Raw genomic sequence first — 21,019 nt, 5'->3', positions numbered from 1 at the left:
AACCCATTTATTTCAGCATCTATGTATATTTTCTACTAAATAACTGCTGTATGTGCAATAAAACACATAAAAATATACATATAGACAACTGTAAGTAATTGTTAGTGCCAAAATGATTAAAACCCTTGATCAAAACCCCCAGGGTTGGGGGTAAGGGTACTACCCCTACCCCTCAGTCAGGGGTAGGGGTTTTGGGGGGTGGGGGTAAGGGTAGGTGTCCGGCTACCCGGGGGTTACCCCTGTCCTTCCCTATTTGTATTACTACTACTAGTACAAGGGCTAGAGCCTTTCAAGTTGTATGTGTCGATCCCGTACTCGCACATATTGTATTCTTATGATAATCGTCGAGTTTCTTGGATTGGGAATGGGTCTGTGGAGGGAAGTTGGAATTAGTTCTGTGAGGCGTCTAGGATCAAGTTGTAAGGTGTCTACTAGTAGTAGCATCAAGTTGGTCTTTGTGAGTTCTGATCATGAACTAAGCGCTGAGCGTTCACCGCCGCTTCCAAGTTAGCGCCTGGGGGTGACCGTGTTAAGCGCTCAACCGAGGTCTTCAAGCGCAACAACAAGACACTGACGTATGGCCGATACGCACGATTTGAGAAGACAATATACATATTACTTGAGTCGGGGGCCGAAGTGGGGTTGAAACCGCTGGGATACCAAGTACTTTAGGGGCAAACGCGTCGCGTACTCTTGGCATCCAACTGACCACCGCTCAGCGAAACCCAAGCCGATGACGTGCCGTTAGACCGGAGCCCGGTCCCTCGTAGCTCGGGCGTCACGTTTTTTGCCACGTGATGGACGTTCCGCTTTTCCTCGCTAGAGGGACCGGTCTAGACCGGAGCCCGGTCCCTCGTAGCTCGGGCGTCACGTTTTTTGCCACGTGATGGACGTTCCGCTTTTCCTCGCTAGAGGGACCGGTCAATTTGGTTTAATTTTACCGTGTCGGTCCTTATGATCGCGCGGGTTGCCCATGTACCACCACAATCCACTTCGTCTTGAATTTATCTCTGCGAATTGACGCGTCAAAATCGACATGGATATGCAGGAAGAGGCCGTCGATACGACGCACATTGAATTTGGACCGCAGCTACCAGATAAGACGTCGATTTCGTCGTTTACGACAGCGGAACAAGCTCAGGTCGCCTACGCATTGGTTGTCCCGGAAGAACGCGCGGTAGCATCCGGTTTTTGGTCGGAATTCTCGCATAAATGGATGCTTTGGGGCTTGAAGGTGTGTATGCTCATTTTTTTGGCTTCTGGAGGGTATATCGTGCCGCGGGAGTTCCAGATGAAGGCAACGATGGCTCTGTGCTCAGGATTTGACGCGCTCATCGACGTTGGGACTGGATACGGCAAAACCTTCTGCATGATACTCCCAGCATTGCTTTTCAATGGCATGATCACTCTGGTCGTCTCTCCTTCGCTCCTGTCATTCGTCTCAGATCCAGACTCCACCCCAGCTTCAACTCGGGCTTCAACCCCTTCAGCATCAAGTTCAGCAGCCCGGCCCCGTCTGTTACGTGTTGAAATCGCGGGTGTCGCAGCAGAAAGATGTCGTTCTAGATATCCTAAGACTTAATCTGCTCGAAGATGACCGCTGGGTGCTGGGGCTTCTGTGGATGGTCGCCTGGAACCGTGCTGATTTTTGGCGCCCGTTTGGGGTGTTTTTCATGACTTTCCCGGCTTTCTTTTTACTGTGCCTCCCAGACTCTTTTGTTTAGCCCTCTGCGTCCCATGTCATCCTAATAGCGTTGAAAATTCGGTCGAAATCGATTGGTATTAGGATAAAAAAGTGAAATACAGCGGAGGTGGACGATCGTAAGGACCCACCCGCCAAAATCCAACCAAATTGACCGGACTGCCTATCTCCGATAGGCGTCACGTCCGTCACCTGACAAAAAACGTGACACAGTCCGGATTCCGGACTAACGTGCCGTGCCGTCTACACCCGCTCACCTCATGCTTGCGATCAAAACTTATTATCCACCTTGAACTCGGACGCCGTCGAGTCCAGTGAAGCCGGTATGCATTCCTTCCTCCAACCATGAAGAAGTACTGGCTTTCGAAAAACTTATTATTGGTGTCTCTCCTTATAGCGGACTGTACATCGATTGGATATGGGATACAGCTTGATTGGGATACGACTGGTCTTGCGGGGACTGGGGTGGTATGGGGAGATGGAGTTGGAAGGACGACCGCGAGCAGCGATAGTCGAAAGGTAACTGCGAGCGATAGCGGTAAACCAATTAGGAGACACCGTCGACGACCGCGCAACACACCCCGCAACTCGACCTCACCCCTCATCTCCGACGAATCCAAATCCTACATCGACTGGTTGCTCAACGAGGAATGGAATTCGACAGGTCTAGGCGTGGCGGTTGTACAAAAGCTGCCTCCTTCACCCTCCGACAACAATACCACGAACGGCCTTCCACGCTGGAAAGTCGAATTCGCATCCTTCGGCTCCGCCCAAACCTCAATCATACCTCCCAAACCAGTAACACCGGACACCCTCTTCGCCATCGCCTCCAACTCCAAACTCTTCCTCTCCCTCTCTGTAGGTATGCTCCTCCACAACCACACCCTCGCCTCCGAATTCCAGAACAAGACGGGGAAGAGGCTGGGCTGGGGGACGAAGATGGTTGATCTACTGGGTGAGGATTTGTGGAGGATGTGGGACGAGGATACGACGAGGGGCGCGACGGTGTTGGATTTGTTGCTCCACCGCACGGGCTTGCCTAGGCATGATTTCTCGGGGACGGGGAGGAGGGAGGGTGGTGTTCGGGGTGTAGTACGTCCTTCCCTCTATCTCCCAACCTAAACCACCTTTTCTGACACCCTTTCTAATGTAAAGATCGAAACCCTCCACTCGCTCCGCCCCTCCGCCTCCTTCCGCCTAACCACGCAATACAACAACCTAATGTACGAAACACTCTCCTACCTCCCTCAAGTACTCCTCAACCAATCATACGAATCATACGTCCACCAGCAACTACTCGCTCCTCTCAACATGTCTTCTACCTTCTTCGACGTCGGACTCGTACAAAAAGGGGAGGAGTTTGGGGATAGGATGGCGGAAGGCCATTTAGCTGATATGCGGGACTTTAGGAGGGGGCGGAAGGGGGTGTTGAAACCCGTCGTACCGTACTTTTTTAGGCCTGGGGAGGAGAAGGTGTGGGCGGGTGCTGGGGGGTTGATTAGTTCGCCTAGGGATATGGTGCGTCCTTCCTCCCCTTTTGATTTTTGTCTCCTTTTATTCGTCGTTCAGTTTCCCCCCAACTTTGTCATTCTTATCGCGTTGAGTTCTGCGTGCTGACCTTGTCTTTTCTCTCAGGCAACGTGGGTAGCGATGCTCCTCAACGACGGCCGGCATCCCTACACCAACGCCGTCGTCGTACCCAAAGAGGTGTTGGATTTCGTGTCGACGGGGAGAGTGGTGACGCACGGTACACCTGAATTTCCTGAATTCGTACGTGGTTCACGTTCCTTCTTTTTTTTGGTTATTGCTGATTCGCTTCCTTGTTTCTTTACTCTATGTTTCTGTGCTCGATCTTTCTCTACTCAACGATCGTTCTCTGCCGCACGATCCTTCACTACTCAACAACCTTTTCCTACTCAACGAACCTTCACTACTCACCGATCTTCCTCCTCCTTTCCCTATATTTCTCCCCGCACACCGAACCCACATCGAATCACCCCTCCACAAAAAAAACGTAGAGCCCCAAAGTCTACGGCCCCGCTCAATGGCGCTACACCTACCAAGGCCTCGACATCATCGAGCACGGGGGGAATAATGCCGGGTTTAAGAGTCAGGTTGCGAGGTTTCCTTCGGCGCGGAGGAGCCAGAGGAACCCCAACAACGGTCTGGCGGATGGAGCTGAAGGACTGGCGGTCGGAGGACTGGCGGATGGAGATTTGGCGGGTGGAGGTTTGGCGGATGGAGGACTGGCGGATGGAGGCTTGGCGGATGGAGGTTTGGCGGACGGAGGACTGGCGGGCGGAGGACTGGCGGTCGTCAGCCTCTCGAACGATGGAGAACACGGAGGGTTCGTACTCGAAGCTGCCAAGTGGAGGATCGTGGAGGATGTGTTTGGGTTGAGGGAGGTTGATTGGAGCGCGAGGTGCGTATGTTTTCCTTTCCTTTCCTTTCGTTTCGTGATTTTCGTTTTCGTCTTTCATTTTTCGGCGTTTCATGACTTTCGTTTTCGGCTTTCATTTTTCGGCGTTTTATTGCGGCTTTCTTTTTCGGTGGCCTGCCTTGATGATATCTTTTCTCGTTGGCCTGTCTTTATCTCGGTGTTATGACCACACTATTACCCACTTATTCTCGATGTTACGATCACATTATTACCCACTGTTATCGTCGCTTGTTCGTTTGTGTTCGTTGTGTTCGTTGTGTTCGTTGTGTTCGTTGTGTTCGTTGTGTTCGTTGTGTTCGTTGTGTTCGTCGTGTTTTTGTGTTCGTTGTGTTCCTTGCTTTCTCGGGGTGCTCTCGTTACCACATTTCTCGTCCTACTCTACAGTCCTACATCTGTCGCCGTGCTCACACACCGCTACCCACCATCGACAGGTACAAACAACTGTGGAATGACTACCAAGATAAAGTTCGACGTGAGGCTCTACCGCGTCCTCCCAACAAGGACCAACCAACCACGCGAGCAGCGCCATCCCATGCCCCTCCCAAGCACCCAACCACGCGAGGAGAGCTGTCTCGTGAATCCTTCGTCCGACTTGGCCAGCTCAAGTTCTCGCATCCCGCGTATGGGGAGTTGACGCCTTGTTTGGTGCCTGGGTCGTTGGAAGTGGAGGGTGTTGCGTTTGGTCGACGGGCCCAGGAGGAGGACGGGGATGGGGACTATGCTTTCGTGGACGAGGAGGGGGAGGGACAAGTTCCTTTCGGTCACGCTCACGCGTCCTCGGGGCAAGATGTCGAGTCGTTCCCGAACCCGTATGTTGATTGTGGGAGTGTGTTGGGTGGTGCGGATGCGAGGCGGGTTCTTGGATATCTTGCGCGGTCCTCCAGACAAGGTTCGGAGTCGCCGAAGACTTTTGGTTCGACCCGCTCAACCGACCGGGCCAACACCGACGCCAGTGCAAACCACTCAACGCACTCACCCTCCGTCAGCTACACTGAATATACCACCCCGGCGTACAACACACCGACGTACAACACACCGGCGTACAACACACCGACGTACAACACACCGACGTACCTGATCCCCTTCCCTCGTACGTTCGCCTCGCATCTTGTCCTGACGCATTACGAGGGGATGGTGTTTAATGTTTCGGTCGTGTGGGGGAATGCCGGGTTGAGAGGTTCTGTTGGTATGAATCAGGCGGTGGATGGGGAGGAGGAGGAGGATAGGGGCGCGATATTGATCGGGTTGGATGAGCATTTCGAAGTTGAATGGTTCGTTCCTCCCGGACGCCAGAAAGGCTACGAACGCGGGGGGTCGAAGGGCCGCGAGCGAGTGCAGTTACGTCATCAAGGAAGGAGCGAACGAGCGCATCACCGAGGGAGGAGTGACAACGGACAGAGAGAAGCTGGAGGGAATGGGGACGAAGAAGGGTGGGACCAAGAGGGATGGGATGAAGAAGGTTGGAATCAGAATGAGAACGACCCAGCCAGCCTTAACCTTGACGAGCCCCCCGAGGAAGGAAGAGGAGGAGGAGGTGGTTGGGACACGGAAGGTCTCTCGTTCAAACGCGGGTTCTGGGGACGGGAGGGGATGGATTCGGAGGAGCCGGCGGATGGGCTGGGGAGGGGGAGTGCGGAGGTTTGGTTTGGGGTTGTGTAGGAATGTAGAGTAGAGAGGGGTTTTGGTTTGGGGTTGTGTCGGAATGTAGAGAGTGGTTGGTGTATGGTGTATGGGGTTGGGTAGAGAGGAGAGGTATTATGGTTCGGCTTTGCATCGGGAGAGGGGTGCTTATTGTTTTCGCTGGATTCATACCGCTCTCAGAGGTCGAGTTGAAAGGAGTTTACCGGACTCAGACGCGTACCTCTCTCGAGTATCAGATGTCGGATTCAAGTCTACCTCCCTGCCGATGGAATTCTGAATCTATTCTTCAATGGTCTCTGTTCCCTTTGATGGTCGGCCACATTTTACTTCCTCCAATCGAGTCGCGCCTGCCTTTGCGTGCGCCATATCGTCTTGATTTCTATTTTTTTTTTATTTATTTCACTTTTTCATGGTAATCTGGAAAGTATGGATTCTGCTGAAGAACCCGTGGATGGATGCGCCAATAGGGGTAGACGCGTCGCGTGATCTTGGCATCGCCAGGCCTGGTCGTGAACTACTTAGCTACTCAAGAAATTAAAATGTAGAATGAATTTGTTCGTCCCGTCATTCAACCTAGCTACACGTTAAACGCGGCTTCCACTAATTACCCTCGTCACTATGCTACATGTAAGCCCCTTCAATGAAAAACGAGAAAATAAATGAGTCAAGGACAAACCTACTAATAACGAGCTCAAAGAAAGGAAAGGGTATAACGACCATAGAAAGAAAACTAATTAGCGCTAAGAGAACGTCCGACTAGAAGACGAAGGTGGTGGTGTTCCCCCGTCGTGCAAACTAACGTGTTTACTCTGACCGACGGAGGTCATCTCCAAGTCTGAAGAAAAATGACGCGTTTTATCGTTCCATTCGCCCGCGCACCCATCGTTGTTCCCTGCTGTCCACTCTCCTCCTCCACTACCTCCCCCAACCCAGCCCTCGTGCTCGCCCTCATCCTCATCCTCCACCCACCACCCCCCAGTCCTCACATCCGTCAACGTAAAAAACTCCCCCTCAATCGTCGGCGTCTCGGTGTACCACTGCCCTTCGTCTCCATCATCATCACCACCACCATCGATATTACCGCCATCCCGGCGCTGTCCATGTCCATGTCCCAGCTGCCGAGATCTAGATCTCCGTCGCCGATGCCTGAAGATGACGAACAACACGCGGTTGCAGAGGATGGATTCCATCACTCGTTGAGGGCGGGTCATTATTCCTATGTAGATTCTGTTCTGTAATTTTCGGATGATCATGTCAGAAAAAGGGAGTACTAGTAGGAGGGCTGCAGTGTAGGAGGTTCAAGACTCACCTGGAGATCAAGTTTAGGAAGAACCATGTTGCTGATGCTGAGGATGAAGATGACGATGCAGTGGATTATTCCTAGAGATCGACCAAGGAAATGGACCAGTCAGCGATTCAGTGCGTAAAAGGGAGGACGTTTAAAAGGGAGGAACCGATGGAAGTGGACGTGGAAGACATACCACTCCGATAAAGCTGCACAACCCAAGACGAACGTGCTCTCCTGACTGGAATTCGCGGTTACTCGCTATTAGACATCCAGGGTTACGAAAATAGGAGGCGACGTACTGTGTTCTCCAGCTTTAGCAATCGTGAATCCAATCGTAACTGGCAAAAGACGGAATCCATGAGTACGGAGTCCTTTCTAGCACCATGGCAAAGAGGATCGACAACGCACTAAATTCAGTGATGCAAATGAGGAGGTATGTGTAGAACACATAGTTCGCTGAGCCAGTCACTAAGCATTGGCCGTTCGGGTTCGTTCTGACTAGATCGTAGAAACCCAACGACTTGTGTTAGTAGCGCCGAGCGCCCAACTGAGAAAGCAGGAGTATAGCAAGACTTACATTCGGCATGCTGCCATTGAAGATACGTGAACATGAATGAACACACTATCTTCGCCTGGTACCCCATCGGCAGCCAATTGCAAGGAGTAGGTGGTGGTAGTGGTACGATAACTTGAGCTCTACTCCAAATTAAGAATCAAGAGAGGTAGCCCATACTCACCGACTGGAGGAAGAGAAGCGGTACGACGATTTTCTTCTCTTTACCCCATAGAGCGCATGTTTGAAGGTATATAATAACTGCAAGGCCAGTCCCAAGTCAGACTCCCGTTCTTCAAGCTCAAGTCCTCGTTGGCGGCGGATGAAAGGAGAATAATCAGAGTCGAAGAATCAGAGTTCAAGCACGTACTGGAGGTGACATTCCCGCCAATCACACGTATCCCTGTTCACCCAAACCCCCAAAGAAAGATTCGCAATTAACGTCACAATACCACTCTTCCAGAACTGGTCCAAAGGGCGAGGCCGACGACTCACAGATCCCACCCAGAAACAGTGCTTTACATGCCTAACAAACCCACATCGCACCGATTAAAATTAGAAATCAATCAAAATCGCTGAGACGTATATTTGTTGGGGAAGAGAACTCACCGAGACGCTAATACCGTTCACGATAGCCCCTAAGAAGCAGTAAATGCGCGTCAGCCCGTGGTTCGCTCTCGATGGATGGTTGTAGAAGCAGAGCGAGCGGAGCGAGGTGTTACCGTACATTCCGCGAGTAGAGCTTGGTCGACAAAGACGAGGTATCGGTTCAAATAGAAGAGCGATACACCGATGGACCAACGACTTCTCCATACCGATTCGACCTAGTAGCGGGTGGTAGGTATTGAAGGCGCCCGAGCAACGACTTGGGTACATATACGTTACCTCCTCCACAAACGTCAGGAAGTAGTCATAGATCTAAGAAAAAATCGTCACGTCGTACTCCAACAGATTATCGCGAAAGGATACGTACTGCGACCGCGATGCATGCCCACGAGACGTACTCTGTGTCCCTCAAGCCCTTCAAGGCCCCCAAGAACATGGCCCATCGATCATCTGACATCCCCTACGACTCCAAAGCCAGCGCCAGTTCCAACCTCCAATGCCGGAGCAGAATCCAAAACTCCAGCTCCCAACTACAATATCCGCCGTCCAACGCCCTTCAGAAGTAGACTGACTGACTATCCACCCCGGAGCGCGTGAAGTGTGACAAGTGACAGATGTGTTCGAAGCTCCAGGTTTAACGTTTGACGCTCGTGGAGTCTAATGACGAGACAGTTCCTCAATCAGTAGTCAGACCACGCGACAGACGACTTTGACGCACCAGATGACACGAGAAGTCCAACCCAAGATCCAGGAGCCAGCGAAACAGGCGCGCGAGTGTCCAGCTCAGTCAGAGTGAAGTCGTTCAAGTTGTTGTCGGCGCTGGCATACGGGATGGTGGTGGGACGGAACCAAACAAAACGAAAGGATAAAGGATATGTACTCCGATCCTCTCTTTCTTCCTTGGGTATGTACCCACCACTTCGCTGCCCAAGGGTTTCTCGCAAGCGAAAGGCGGGGTTAAGGTGTTCAGGGGCACCTTTAGAATCAGGGTTTCGATTCTCTCTCACAGCTCCACCAAAGTTGTACGTACGTGCACCCCCATCAACGCCCAAACCACGCACACAAACTAAGGGACTAGTAACTACAGTCAACACCGCAATAAGTGATACCCCTTGGTGGAAAGCAAAAAGTATCACTTTTCACGGTGTATCAGATATGTCAGGTTCCCGTATATGGAAGGACTTTTGTATCCCTATACCTGTAGACCAATGGCGTGTATAAAACAGGAATTCTCATTCATTCTAGCCCTTCTTTGGTATGAAATCGGCGTATCTGAAGCCTTGAGACCCCTCCATCCATAAATTGGCCTGAGTGTGCGGCAGTGCCAAGAAACACATCCAAGGAGTACACCTTACCAACTGTTCTGAAGGGCTTTTGAGGGTGCAGAGAGCCATTGTAAGTCAATCATACGGGTTATGGTTCGAAGTACGTGCGCTACCCACTGTTTGCTGCAGTCACTGCCAGAAAATCTTCAAAAATTGCCAAATTTGGGCATGGATTTTATCACATTTGACGATTTTTTCGGTATCAGGTATCACGTTTCGCGGGTTATCAGATTTCGACCTCAGTTTCCCGCCCACCAAGTCGGTGGATCCAAAAAACTATCACTTTTCACGGTTTATCACATTTTGCGGGTATCACTTATTGCGGTGTTGACTGTACTGAATTCAATTCATGCGCCCACCAAGTCACCTCCGAGCCAAGGGCTCCCACCACCAAAGGACTCTTTTCCCCAACCTGGTCCAGACCTTCCAAACGAACCGTGACAGTGCCAACATGTATGAAAGGAGTGGAAATTCGAATGAGGGGAGAGGCTTGGGTTGAAGCCTTGACAGGAACTGTGAGAACCAAGACGCCATCTCGGAACCGCCAATTCAAAGGCTTACGTTGGTACTGATTGTGTCCGTACACCTGCTGATTGCGATCGAGCTTTCGGGTATCAAGCTCTCGAGAGCGCTCATTTCGGCGATCTACATTATGTGTGTAGCTTGGGGCAAACTTTAAACACGCTTACTGCAGTGTTTGAACCGCGAAGCAACGAGGGGGTACATCAGGACAGGCACATATGTGTATATACAGAAACGCTTTTGCTTTCAATCTCTCTTCCAACCTATCCTACGATTCTGTGAATACTATCAACCTCCGTAGCCCTGTCCCTTAAGGGCCAACTGAATGGATGGAAGCGAATTGCATAAAGCGTGCCCATTCATTCTGTCCCGCTTCAGCTAGTGAGCTCAAATTTCTCGGCTGGGAACATCCGAACCTACCGGCACCGGCATGCCTTGGTTCTAGTCTCTCCGTTCTTGGTTGGCCATACTCAAAGGGCTTAAAACGACGGACCGGAATGCCTCTTCATGGGAATTGTTGGTAAAGAGATCTGTGCTTCGAGACAGAGCCTTCGAGAGAAGCAACTCGACTCCATCTACATTGCATATAGAGAGAATGGAGAACCTGTAAATCTGCAACGCGGGACTTGCACCCATCTGCTAGAACGCCAGCTACACCTGGCCAACTTGCCAGCAACCGATGGGGCCAGTCCGAGAAAGGCGCGATATCTGAGTGAGATGTGAGGATAAGATGAGAAAAGGCGAAGGAAAGGGCTCCTCGAAGCTAAGCACAGACAAAGACGGGGGCGAGCGCTTAATCTGCCGGAGATGCCGAACTCCGATCACGTGGAACCCCTGATTGCCGATCCGCGCCGTGTTCAACTCGGTTGAACCTTAATTCTAAACCTTTCTCTTTTGCTTGAGACTCATCGATTTCCATCCTTAGAACTGCTAACTTCCCTCACTCTCTTGGATTTCTCGTTCTCTTCTGGGGTGTAAAGTATCTGAGCCTAACTGAGCTCAACTTTACTGGGACATGTTTGGCGGCTTGTTGAATCGACTACCTGGGCGACGTTCTCGATGACTCGGCACGCCAGTCTTGTCTAGGATATCCTGGTGTTGTGCTCTGCCTCAGGAGAGGATCTAGGCTCTGGTGCTCTGGACCCTGTTCCGGCCTACATAGCCATTGCTCGCAATGAGGTACGCGGGAACCATGTAAGGTACGGTGTGGACATTCTCCGCTCATCTTTCAATCTTTCAGACAGTGAGTCCTAACTCGTCGCATCGCAGACTCCGACATCGCAGTGGAAAACATATACGCTGTACGTTTCAACCATATCCGTTCATCTCCATAACTGCCTAAAACGTACACTGCTACAGTCTCGTGGCCTCCATGCACCCTCATTGTGGGTACAGCTCTCCGTGCCCACATACGTGAAAGATAGGTGTGAATGCCCAATACTGCCGGCATAATTGGTCTGCTGATCCTCAGAACACAGGATGTACAATGGGAGAATGGACTGAAGGTCCATAACTTTCGTAAGAATGGAACACTTCCGTGACACCTCCTCTGTCGTGCCCCAGCTATGCTCTGGTGACGAGAGGAAGCGGTCGAATGAGGATTGGGGTTCTCCGATTCCCATGGAAAACGCAGATAGATAAGAAGGATCCTTGTCGAATGAAAGGATAGGCCCAGGAGCTATATTAGCCCCAACCCTCTCCGATTAGCGCTCATCCTGCCCAGGGCAGTAAAGATGGATAAAGTCACTGGAAAGCTCACACTGTCCTTTGTCGGTGCGTCTCAGCCACCGTTGACATCCTGTCCGCTCCCCGTGACGCCTTCACTTCACTTGCAGTGGGGTTTAGCGTCGTTCACTGCCTGGCTGCGCTCGTCACTGTCATACGCGTAGTTCACAGGAAGAAACGGCAGCAGCTGTGGTGGGACGATCTCTTCGCATCAATCGCGAGCTTCGCGACGTTGTTCTTGACCGGCACCACCGTCGCCGCCTACCTAATGCCCGAAGGTACGTGCCTCAGGACCCCTTATCTCGACCCACACAACTTCTAACTAACTGCCGTGGTCCAGGTGGATACCCCTATGCGGGGCGCGCATTCCTGTTCTGGATTGGCTTGTTCTTGACGCCGACTGTCATCTGGTAAGCTTCTTACCTTTTCCTTTTTGTTCTCCCTGACCACGTTCTGTACTCGATCCATAGGTCTGGCCGCGTCGCCGTTTTGAATACCATCGCTTATTATCTTCCTCCCGATGCATATCCAGCCCGTCTAACTACGATCTGGTCTTCTTTGGGTTTCGCTATCGCTTGGATCGCCACACTTATTTCCAAGATCTTCGTGAGCGGCTTACCCATTCGGGCGATTCCCCAACCACCTTTCTCCAAAGCCGCCACTATCTTCGGTCTCGTTCGTAAGTATTGAATATATCGCTGGCTCAGATGCATTGACGGAAGCTCACACTGGATTTCAGTCAATCTCCTCGGAACGGCGTGGCTCATCGGATGGCCCGCTTACCTTCTTGTTAAGCTGAGTCTCGGAAAGAGCTACCAACGTCTCATCCTCACCTGTTTCGTGTTCACGACAACCCTGGGGGCATGGGATATCTGGCACGCCATCAATACTCAAAACACTTCCCCGTATCTTTTCTACTCTTCTCATTTGGAGGTATGCCCCTCGCTTGAAGCCTCGTTATCACGATACTCATCGATTTTTCCGCTTCGGCAGCTCCTCTTCTCAGTCCTGGTCGCCAATGTCGGCTGGTTTGTTGCTGTATTGGTGGGTTTGCAGCCACACAAGAGTCAGGTCGAGGTATCCAGCGACTCAGGGAGTAGATGATGATGTCACATTATGATTACGATAACTGCTACGACCGTTCATCTCTGTACACTATCTCTTTACGATGCTCAATGGATCTCATACGACTAAACAGCCAGGATTTCCGTGGCGGGACACCGCACAGTACACGGTAAATAGCAAGGTAAGGAAAGTGAGCTTAAACGAGTGGAATTGGGGTGCCGCGTTACTCCGACACCGGGGCTCAGGGTCCCTTGCCTGATGGACTACCTGAGCTCGACGTGGCTAGATGTTCTCCGCAAGAGGTAAAACTATCCGACAGGACAATACTTCGACCATGATTCCGAGTTGTCGCCGACATATCCGAAGAGGGCGTCAGAAATTTGCTCGAGCCGCCGGAGAGCATGACTTGCGACGTCTCAGGAACATCGCCTTCCTGACTATAGTGGGTGGTGTACATGTATAGAGTGGTGAAGGGGCCAATTTCGGAAGATCTGGCTGTTGCGAACGCCCGTGCTGATGCGGCTGCCTGGGTAGTACCAGCCACTGAAGAGTCCCAGGTATAAGTCAAAGATAGTGGGATACGTATGGGAACTTCACGACTAACCTTGACGCTCCGAAGTCCCACTTGCTGAATCCGACTCGCTCAACGAGGTAATAGCACCATCTTGCCTGGCTTTGAAAGCTCGGTACAAGAAGGCCGCCAGTATTACAACATTGGCTGTTAGAACCGAGAAAAGGAGCTGATAACTGCCATTAGTGGAACCGCTATGGGGACAAATAGAAGAAGACTCACCTCGAGATGTGCGGAGACCATGATCACGTCAAACCTCTCTACGATGATATTCAAGGCGTGGAATACGTCCATTGCGGCGAGTAAGAGAGTGCAGGAGAAGCATACAATGAACAAGCGGCGATGCGGTTTCCGAAGTTTCATGCGGACGAGGATATAGGCCGGCCAGCCGACAAGCCACAGTGTTGCTGCAATGTTAACTGGCGCTAATATCAGCGCGCGAACAGACATGATGGAGTGGGCGACATACGAGTAAGGTTTATAAGGACGGCTACTCTGGAGAAGGGCGCCGAAGGGACGAGAGGAACTGGAGCCCCGTTGTAGAAGATCTTGGACACAAGCGCTGCAAGGTAGGCAAGGCATAACCCGGTGAAGGAGTAACAAGTGATAGAACGATTGCGACCGGAGGGTAGGAAGTAGATAACAGTGGATATGATGGAAAGACGACTGGACCTGAAGAAACCCATTGTCAACTTTCACGGGCGTGCCAATCTGAAGGGTGACATTATATCCTTACCAGATGACAGTTGTCTGCACAAAGTATCCAGACCAGATAAAAAATATCATTGAAGACCGAGAATATCCCCCTGTCGTCCCAGTGAGCCTAAGCCCGAAATCTCGAATAAGCAGTATGAGTCGGACGTGCCATCAGGTTTGACTAGACTTGCTATCGAAGTTGACACTTGGAAGACGGTGGCAAAACTGGCGATTACAGCAAAAAGATCATCCCACCAAAGCTGCTGACGACGGTGACGGTGGAGTACTCGAACGATTGTGGTGATTCCTGCTAACGAATGAAGAATGACGAAGGTAACTGTTCGTCGGAGGATGGTGAGTTCTAAGGGAGCAGCAAGTGGATGGAACGGTAAGGATTTCAACGTACGGATGAAGGCCGTGTCAATGCGAGGGGGCGGATCCTCCTTCATTTCCCGGAGACAAGTGACTGGTCATGCCACTGAGGTCGTCTCTAGGGGAGTCCAGCAGGAGTTGCGAGGAGGAGGTCAAGGAAGGCTCCCCGCAACTCATCGCGTCACCACCACCACCACCGCAGGTCCTGGGAGAACATGCCTCCCGTCGACAATTCGGTCCCAACTACGCGCCATAGGTTAAAGTTTATTCAATCTTACGAAAGCTGACAGCGGCGAGGATACCAAGAAATTTAGCGCGTCGGCAAAAGAGGCCCCATCTCAGGGGCCCATTGACAACACCGCCAGTTGAATCCTGGGCATCATGTATTCCGACCCGCTCGGGAGTCTGGACCCTGGCTGGGCGCCAATTCAATGAGCGCTACTCTGTGAAGGAATGTGGGAATAGTGGGAATACCAAAGCGGAACTGTACATTGTTGGATAACTAGTCAGTATCTAAGATATATTCATACAAATGCGTATATAGAACCTGGATTCTGGAATAATGGGAACCTGTAGCCGCGCGTTGCAACTTCCGGGGGTGAAGTAAGTCTACGATCGCGAAGAAGACCCCACTACAGTGTGAGCAGGCTCGAAATCAGGCCCGCCGGTCTCACCAGTGTATATCGTAGTGAAAGGACCTATCGAGGAACTCGTAGCTTCATATGATGTGGCTCTGCGGTCTGTAGGATACTGCGTTGCAGCACCGTGTGCGTGCACTGGTAGGGAATGAACAGTAAGGATTAGAGGAAGGATCTGGGATAATGACCGAGGCGCACCTTTAGTACCAGTAGAGTGGTCCGAGGGCTCACCCGATTCCTCAGACTCTATACTAATGCCGTTGAATGTCCGATAAACATAGGCGGCGACGACGACGATATTGGCCACGAGGACGGAGAAGAGTAACTGTCACAAATCGGCTGAATTAGATGCGTAACCCGTTTCAGGATGCCTTACCTCAAGATGGGAGGATAAAAAGAGGTGGCGGGAATGGGTCATAACATTGACGCCATGAAAGATGTCCATGGCAGCAAGACAGGCAGTACATGAAAAGCAGACAGTGAACAGCCGGCGAACTGGTTTTCGAAGCTTCATCCGAGCAAGGATGTAAGCTGGCCAACCGACAAGCCACACTGTCGCAATGGTATCGACTAACAACAAAACGGTCAGAAAATAATCGGAGCCATGTGCTCCATGCACGCAGCTATGAGGAAGGACGTACGGACGATGTTGAGTATGGCGACTTCCTTGCAGAACGGAGGTTGTGGAAGTAAACGGACCGGTATCCCGCTGTAAAAAATCTTGGAAACCAGCGCTGTAAGATAACCGACGCAAAGGATTGCGAAGGAGTAGACTGTGATCAAGCGGTTTCGCCCAGGAGGAAGGAAGTAAATGACAGTGGATAGGATTGAGAGTCTACTGGACCTGAGGGTTGAATAGCTTGATCAGAACATATTTCGAAAATTAGGAACGAAGGTTCGCAGCCATTCTTACCAAACGACGGTTGTTGTCAGAAAGAAACCGCACCAAAAGAGAAGTGCTTGCACTTGGATGGAGTAGCCACCTATGCGTAGCATTTAGGGGCGCGATGAGCAACATTGCTACTGTCATTTTCCTGCACTGACCTTTTGGCGCGGCCTTTGCTGCAACCGTAGTGCATACGAGGAAGAGAGAAGCGACACTTGCAACCAGCGCGAAGAGGTCGTCCCACCAAAGCTGTCGGCGCCGGTACCGGTGGATAAGGCGAGCAATGGTGGTGAGACACGCAAGCGTATGAGCGACACCAAAACTAACTGTTGCGAAAGGCGATCGGTAGGCTGGCATGAGACTTGGTGACAGCGTCGACGTACCAACGAAAGGAACGGACAGTGCTTGAGCGAGTTTCTTCTCGAGTTCATCCTTCGATGGATCACTTGACTTCATCTCTTTCCCCGAGTTGACACACTTTCCGGCTCACTGATGCCTTGTTGCCACTGGGACCAGTTTGGGGGATGTAACTGGATGTTCGACGAGAGTGGGCGCAGGAAGGGCCGTCATGGAGTGAGAAACGGATAGCACGCCCTTGAAGCTATATTGAAAGTATATCCGACCCATGACATAATGTTGTGGGGGTCGCAGGCACTGGTTGACGGTGAACTACAGCTAGTCCTAGCCAGCTTCCCTTCCAGTAGGTACGGAATCGAATAGCGATGAAATGATACTGGCGGTGGCGCTCCCATTCAGTTCCTCATCTGGGAAAGGATTCAATAAATATTGTAGGTCCCTCCATCTGGGCGCATACCAACATTACGGAAGTTCTTAGTCAAGCTCGGCAAATTCGATCCATGGACACCTCGACAACCTTGGTTCCTGAAGAGCAAGATTTCTAGATTGGACGGCGCTAGACGCCTGTGGGAAGGCAAGGAGTTTGGCAGTGTCGGGTTACCGTGCCCATCTATAGACATCAGACAATGTGCCGGCGTCAGGCTCCCGAACCTTCCAACCTCGGTTAAGAACGACACACTGACCGAGTCAGCCATGAATTTAAAAGACGGGCGCTAGTCCAACTCTCCATTGACGGGTGATTTTTGCGGTGGTATTACATACATTCTTTTCGGCTCCACTGATCAGCACCCCTGCGCAGCCCTGAGCGGACACGGAATTCTGTTGGGTCGCCGTTGTCGGGATGGTGTTTCAATGGGGTTTAGACTGAGTATTCCAGAATGACCGAATTCAACTTGTGGATACGTTGAGTCCGTATTCCTCACCACCAAGGCAACGCAAAACCGTATGCCAACTCTAACGTTCAAGAAAGCAGGCCCCAGTTCTCGACGTCCACGACAATAACTCACGCGACGATATACTAACTCGTGAACTGCGCACGAAGGGCAGGGATGGCCCTCCTGCCTGACCTCTTCAATCTCAACTGCGTTGGAATGGCGTGTATAGCTCTCGTCGTGAGTCGCTCTCTCCGTATGCTCCCCTACCTTGAAAGCTCACCTATCATATTGCGTGACAAGGTCTATGACTATCTCTGTACTCTGGTAGACGAGGTGCGCGATACACCTGGGTTGTCGAACTATTCAGCTTAGTGCCTACCCGCGACTTAGGTAGAATACGTTTGGAGAAGTCGCTGGTCGATTGGGATACCCTTGTTCTTCCTGAATCGGTACCTTGTTTTCGTTGACCAGGCGTTGCTCTTCCATTGTAAGCATCTCTTTCGCCACATATGATTCTCTCTCATTTATTCGACCCTCTAGTCAGTCTTCAAACAACCGCTTCACCATCAGTATGTCTCGAAGTAACCAGTTCAGTGCCATCTCACAGTGTACTTGCCATCGTCTAGACTTGCGGGAAACTCTTCCAGTCAGGAATCTGTAAGCTCTCATTAAGCCGGTCCCTCGTCAATGTAACTAAACCTCGGCTTCTCCAGGGATGCTAATCTTTGGTGGAAATGTGGCCTCTTGTGAGTCTACCAGCGAGATCGTACCCTTTGCCCCTGCCGACATTTGAGACCAGTCATCATTTACATGCAAACCTGCGCGATATGGGCCAACCAATGGAAGGTGGTCATTCCTCTACTCGTTCTCCAGCTGGTATCTTCCGTGTCTCTATTGGTCTTCCGCGTCATCGCTGAACGCTTCCAAGGCGAAACTGGTCACGTCACTCGTTTTCTCGCATCTTCAATGGAGCACCAGCATATGTACGCCTCGACTCGCATTTAGAGGGATACCGATCGTTAACCCACATCATCACATTTCGCAGATACAACCGTGCCTGGAGGGTGGTGTGCCGCGATCCCTACAACGTCCTATCTTCGATATATTTATGCCATCACCTGCGCGACCGAAGCAAGTACGTTCTCCCAGACACCCAGAACGCCCCGGTGCTCAACTAGACGAATACCAGTTACGATCGGATTTACCGTCGTCAGGGCCTATCAACACAGTGCGTACCCCAGTTCCAGCGAACATTCTCTCTGACATCTGATCTAGTCCGGGGTTCCAAGTCGTCGTGGGTGACTCAACTCTATAGAAGCGGTCTGTACATTCTCTGCTCTGACTTAGCTCTCCGAGTCTGACGCAGGTGGGGTATTAGGCATCCTTTACTGCATTTGCATCCTCGTGTTCAGTATGAGCAACGCTATAATATCCGAAGCGTTAGAGGTGAGGTTACTTTCTACTGCTACATACATATGACGGGCGCTAAACGTCGCTAGGGCACCATGTACGTTGGGGTCATGACGAGGTGAGAGTTTTAACCTGGCTTCCACCGATTGAACAGTTCTTCTCACCTACTTGGCACTGGAGACCGCAACGCGTGATTGAATCGGTACTCGGCAGTCGCGTACTTCTCGTCATCTTCAAGCACCGAAGGTTATCCGAGAACCCAGAAACTGACCTGCTACACACACGCGACAGCAGCCCAAGGACAATCATCTTTACCAGTATCTTCAATTCCAACCCTAATTACACCCAGAGTAGTAGAGTATCAAAGGAGTCTAACCACGAGATGGCCGTGTTGCACTTCGCACCAACACCCAAAGAGTCCATCCGATGTCGAACTCTCGATCCTTGATATTAGAAATGTACAAATTGTTTTATTGCTATGGGTATTCATGTCGTGAAGACCTGTTGGACGAGCCTCCCGGTCTGGGTGGTATCGAAGAGTCTGTCTCGGACTGCATTCGTTCATCCGACCGAGTAATGACTGCCATGGGATAGGATTGATCCACCATAATGTCGTGCCCGGTATAGATGTGGGTCGTAAACTGGATGTTGGGTCCTGTGGTGAAATTCGCTGAGGTTGGTCGGCTGTTACGTCCAGTGTAGTTAAGGTTGATGAGGATGCGGTAGCCCTAGCAAAGAGTTAGTGCCTTCCAGCAGCGGGGTGAACAAGGAACACGCTACCCACACAGAAGGCAAAAGCAGTATTTAACCACCTGTTCAGCGATGTTAGTCGGTCAAGTGGGCTGAACGTGTATAGGAATGCTCACCCGTATAGAACACTCGTATAGGCATCCGGCGCAAATGCGTACAAAAGGGCTTCTGCGACGAATACCACTGGTTTTTCTCCATCTGAGCGAAGTCGTTTTCATTGGAGATAACAGAACTCACCAAAAAGGAGGAAGAAGGCCCACGTCCCATCCCTCATTAACAGCTTCACAAGCGGGACATCGCCCCACCCCGCCTTGACCGCTTTCAAAAACTTCCAGATCGTCAGTCCAAACAAGACCGCTTGGAATGCTATGGGTGCAGCCCTAGGAAATTTCAGGAATTAGTGGGGATCCTGGTGTGGGGTACGACAGAACGCACGCAGCGACGAGAAAGGTAATGGGCGAATCCACGACCGTGCAATATTCGTCGTAAACGAGGTTGGGAACCGAAAGTCCGAAGCCAATGGCTATGGTGATCACCTCAACAGCGTAGAGTGAAGCCACGGCAATCCTAACGATTCGCGTTCTCGGGTAAAGCGCGAAAACTGCTCGATTGGTCGAGGGTGAGACCTCCATCGAGATTGGCGAATAATCGAAGACTCACTTCGAAGAATCAGGATGTAATCAACCGATGCAATCAGCAAGGCCGATGCGAGAGCCTGGTAGACGTTCCAGATGTAGCATTCGCGCTCAGTGAACGTAAAGGGTGGCGTCCCCAGGAACTGGATAGTGCTTGGACAAGGTCAATGCGGACCGTAAAACGATACGAAAGGTCGCTCACATATGCAGTACCACCGCAAAGTATCGAACGAAGAAGTAGATGAACTTCACGGGTGTCCATGGGTTTCTGTTCCTCGGCCAATTAGACGTCTGGGTTCGGCCTCGCACTGGACACTCACGGCCAGATATATTTGACCTAGAATAGTGGTTCATTGATGCTGGAAACAAGGAAGCACCGAACAAACGCACCTCGTCGTCGAACGTAAGCATGATATCGTATATCAGGAAGACCATAGCAGCAACTAATAAAGTTCGTGGAGGTGAGTAATGTAGAAGCTTCGTTGATGCAGAAATCCACAAACCCGAGCTATACCCCGTCGCATTGGTCCCCGCAATGTGCTCTATTGAAGTCAGCTTCGCCTTAGCATTCTTTAGCTCCGTCGCCACCGCGGTAGCTGCTGTCGTAGAGTTTGACACGAGGTGTGCATGATTACTGATAGCGCTGGTCAGGTTCGAGTTCGATAGTGTATTGAAGGTTTGGCTAGTTAACACACGAAATAGAACAATTAGCTTTATAAATGAGATGGATAAGAGTACACACAGCATCGAAACCTCCAAACCCTCTTCTTCATGCCCGAGATGTGAGAACAGACGCCGTCCGACTCTGCCAGCGCGTCCCTAGGTCTCTCCTGCCACCTTCTTCTTGAAACGACTGCTCCACCTGACTCTCGGTTCGAACCAACCAATGCAGTCCTATCCAAGTACCAAATCTGCGAGCGAGCGAGAGAAGATAGCACAGGAAGAGCGAGCACGGAGGAGAG

At 51.2% G+C, this 21,019-nt stretch overlaps 9 protein-coding genes across 9 annotated transcripts; 4 read left to right on the top strand and 5 right to left on the bottom strand.

The window, feature by feature from the left end:
* Positions 1-1,036: 1,036 nt before the first annotated feature.
* Positions 1,037-1,582, top strand: CC1G_09283 (hypothetical protein; the record flags this gene model as incomplete). Its single annotated transcript, XM_001830966.1, has 1 exon — positions 1,037-1,582. The coding sequence occupies one exon, from the start codon at positions 1,037-1,039 to the stop codon at positions 1,580-1,582; it is 546 nt and encodes a 181-aa protein (XP_001831018.1).
* Positions 1,583-2,047: 465 nt separating this feature from the next.
* CC1G_09282 (hypothetical protein) lies at positions 2,048-5,801 on the top strand (the record flags this gene model as incomplete). Its single annotated transcript, XM_001830965.1, has 6 exons — positions 2,048-2,794; positions 2,858-3,220; positions 3,272-3,286; positions 3,338-3,472; positions 3,721-4,128; positions 4,527-5,801. 6 exons carry the CDS (start codon positions 2,048-2,050, stop codon positions 5,799-5,801), a joined length of 2,943 nt encoding a protein of 980 aa, XP_001831017.1.
* A 722-nt stretch (positions 5,802-6,523) lies between these two features.
* CC1G_09281 (hypothetical protein) lies at positions 6,524-8,687 on the bottom strand (the record flags this gene model as incomplete). The annotated part of the gene is made up of 10 exons (XM_001830964.2): positions 6,524-7,015; positions 7,093-7,163; positions 7,265-7,309; positions 7,371-7,409; positions 7,480-7,569; positions 7,649-7,658; positions 8,234-8,262; positions 8,352-8,448; positions 8,510-8,542; positions 8,598-8,687. 10 exons carry the CDS (start codon positions 8,685-8,687, stop codon positions 6,524-6,526), a joined length of 996 nt encoding a protein of 331 aa, XP_001831016.2.
* A 177-nt stretch (positions 8,688-8,864) lies between these two features.
* On the bottom strand, positions 8,865-10,652 carry CC1G_14306 (hypothetical protein; the record flags this gene model as incomplete). Its single annotated transcript, XM_002911729.1, has 5 exons — positions 8,865-8,887; positions 8,949-9,304; positions 9,586-9,678; positions 9,915-10,200; positions 10,571-10,652. The coding sequence occupies 5 exons, from the start codon at positions 10,650-10,652 to the stop codon at positions 8,865-8,867; spliced, it is 840 nt and encodes a 279-aa protein (XP_002911775.1).
* Positions 10,653-11,810: 1,158 nt separating this feature from the next.
* CC1G_09280 (hypothetical protein) lies at positions 11,811-12,906 on the top strand (the record flags this gene model as incomplete). The annotated part of the gene is made up of 6 exons (XM_001830963.1): positions 11,811-11,850; positions 11,913-12,080; positions 12,143-12,212; positions 12,273-12,481; positions 12,542-12,735; positions 12,796-12,906. 6 exons carry the CDS (start codon positions 11,811-11,813, stop codon positions 12,904-12,906), a joined length of 792 nt encoding a protein of 263 aa, XP_001831015.1.
* Positions 12,907-13,108: 202 nt separating this feature from the next.
* Positions 13,109-14,124, bottom strand: CC1G_09279 (hypothetical protein; the record flags this gene model as incomplete). The annotated part of the gene is made up of 4 exons (XM_001830962.2): positions 13,109-13,410; positions 13,472-13,607; positions 13,661-13,857; positions 13,908-14,124. The coding sequence occupies 4 exons, from the start codon at positions 14,122-14,124 to the stop codon at positions 13,109-13,111; spliced, it is 852 nt and encodes a 283-aa protein (XP_001831014.2).
* A 991-nt stretch (positions 14,125-15,115) lies between these two features.
* CC1G_09278 (hypothetical protein) lies at positions 15,116-16,486 on the bottom strand (the record flags this gene model as incomplete). Its single annotated transcript, XM_001830961.1, has 7 exons — positions 15,116-15,282; positions 15,343-15,469; positions 15,521-15,714; positions 15,786-15,988; positions 16,058-16,127; positions 16,189-16,356; positions 16,414-16,486. 7 exons carry the CDS (start codon positions 16,484-16,486, stop codon positions 15,116-15,118), a joined length of 1,002 nt encoding a protein of 333 aa, XP_001831013.1.
* A 950-nt stretch (positions 16,487-17,436) lies between these two features.
* On the top strand, positions 17,437-18,866 carry CC1G_09277 (hypothetical protein; the record flags this gene model as incomplete). The annotated part of the gene is made up of 13 exons (XM_001830960.2): positions 17,437-17,499; positions 17,563-17,595; positions 17,653-17,749; positions 17,803-17,831; positions 17,889-17,919; positions 17,976-18,008; positions 18,062-18,245; positions 18,308-18,397; positions 18,452-18,490; positions 18,538-18,556; positions 18,610-18,708; positions 18,762-18,769; positions 18,827-18,866. 13 exons carry the CDS (start codon positions 17,437-17,439, stop codon positions 18,864-18,866), a joined length of 765 nt encoding a protein of 254 aa, XP_001831012.2.
* A 282-nt stretch (positions 18,867-19,148) lies between these two features.
* Positions 19,149-20,468, bottom strand: CC1G_09276 (hypothetical protein; the record flags this gene model as incomplete). The annotated part of the gene is made up of 9 exons (XM_001830959.1): positions 19,149-19,400; positions 19,457-19,484; positions 19,539-19,605; positions 19,660-19,802; positions 19,858-20,023; positions 20,083-20,210; positions 20,260-20,325; positions 20,378-20,394; positions 20,448-20,468. The coding sequence occupies 9 exons, from the start codon at positions 20,466-20,468 to the stop codon at positions 19,149-19,151; spliced, it is 888 nt and encodes a 295-aa protein (XP_001831011.1).
* Positions 20,469-21,019: the final 551 nt, after the last annotated feature.

This window comes from Coprinopsis cinerea, assembly GCF_000182895.1.
Source record: "Coprinopsis cinerea okayama7#130 chromosome 3 map unlocalized cont3.3, whole genome shotgun sequence".
Taxonomy (NCBI): Eukaryota; Fungi; Basidiomycota; class Agaricomycetes; order Agaricales; family Psathyrellaceae; genus Coprinopsis; species Coprinopsis cinerea.
This window is presented reverse-complemented; position numbering and strand designations above follow the sequence as displayed.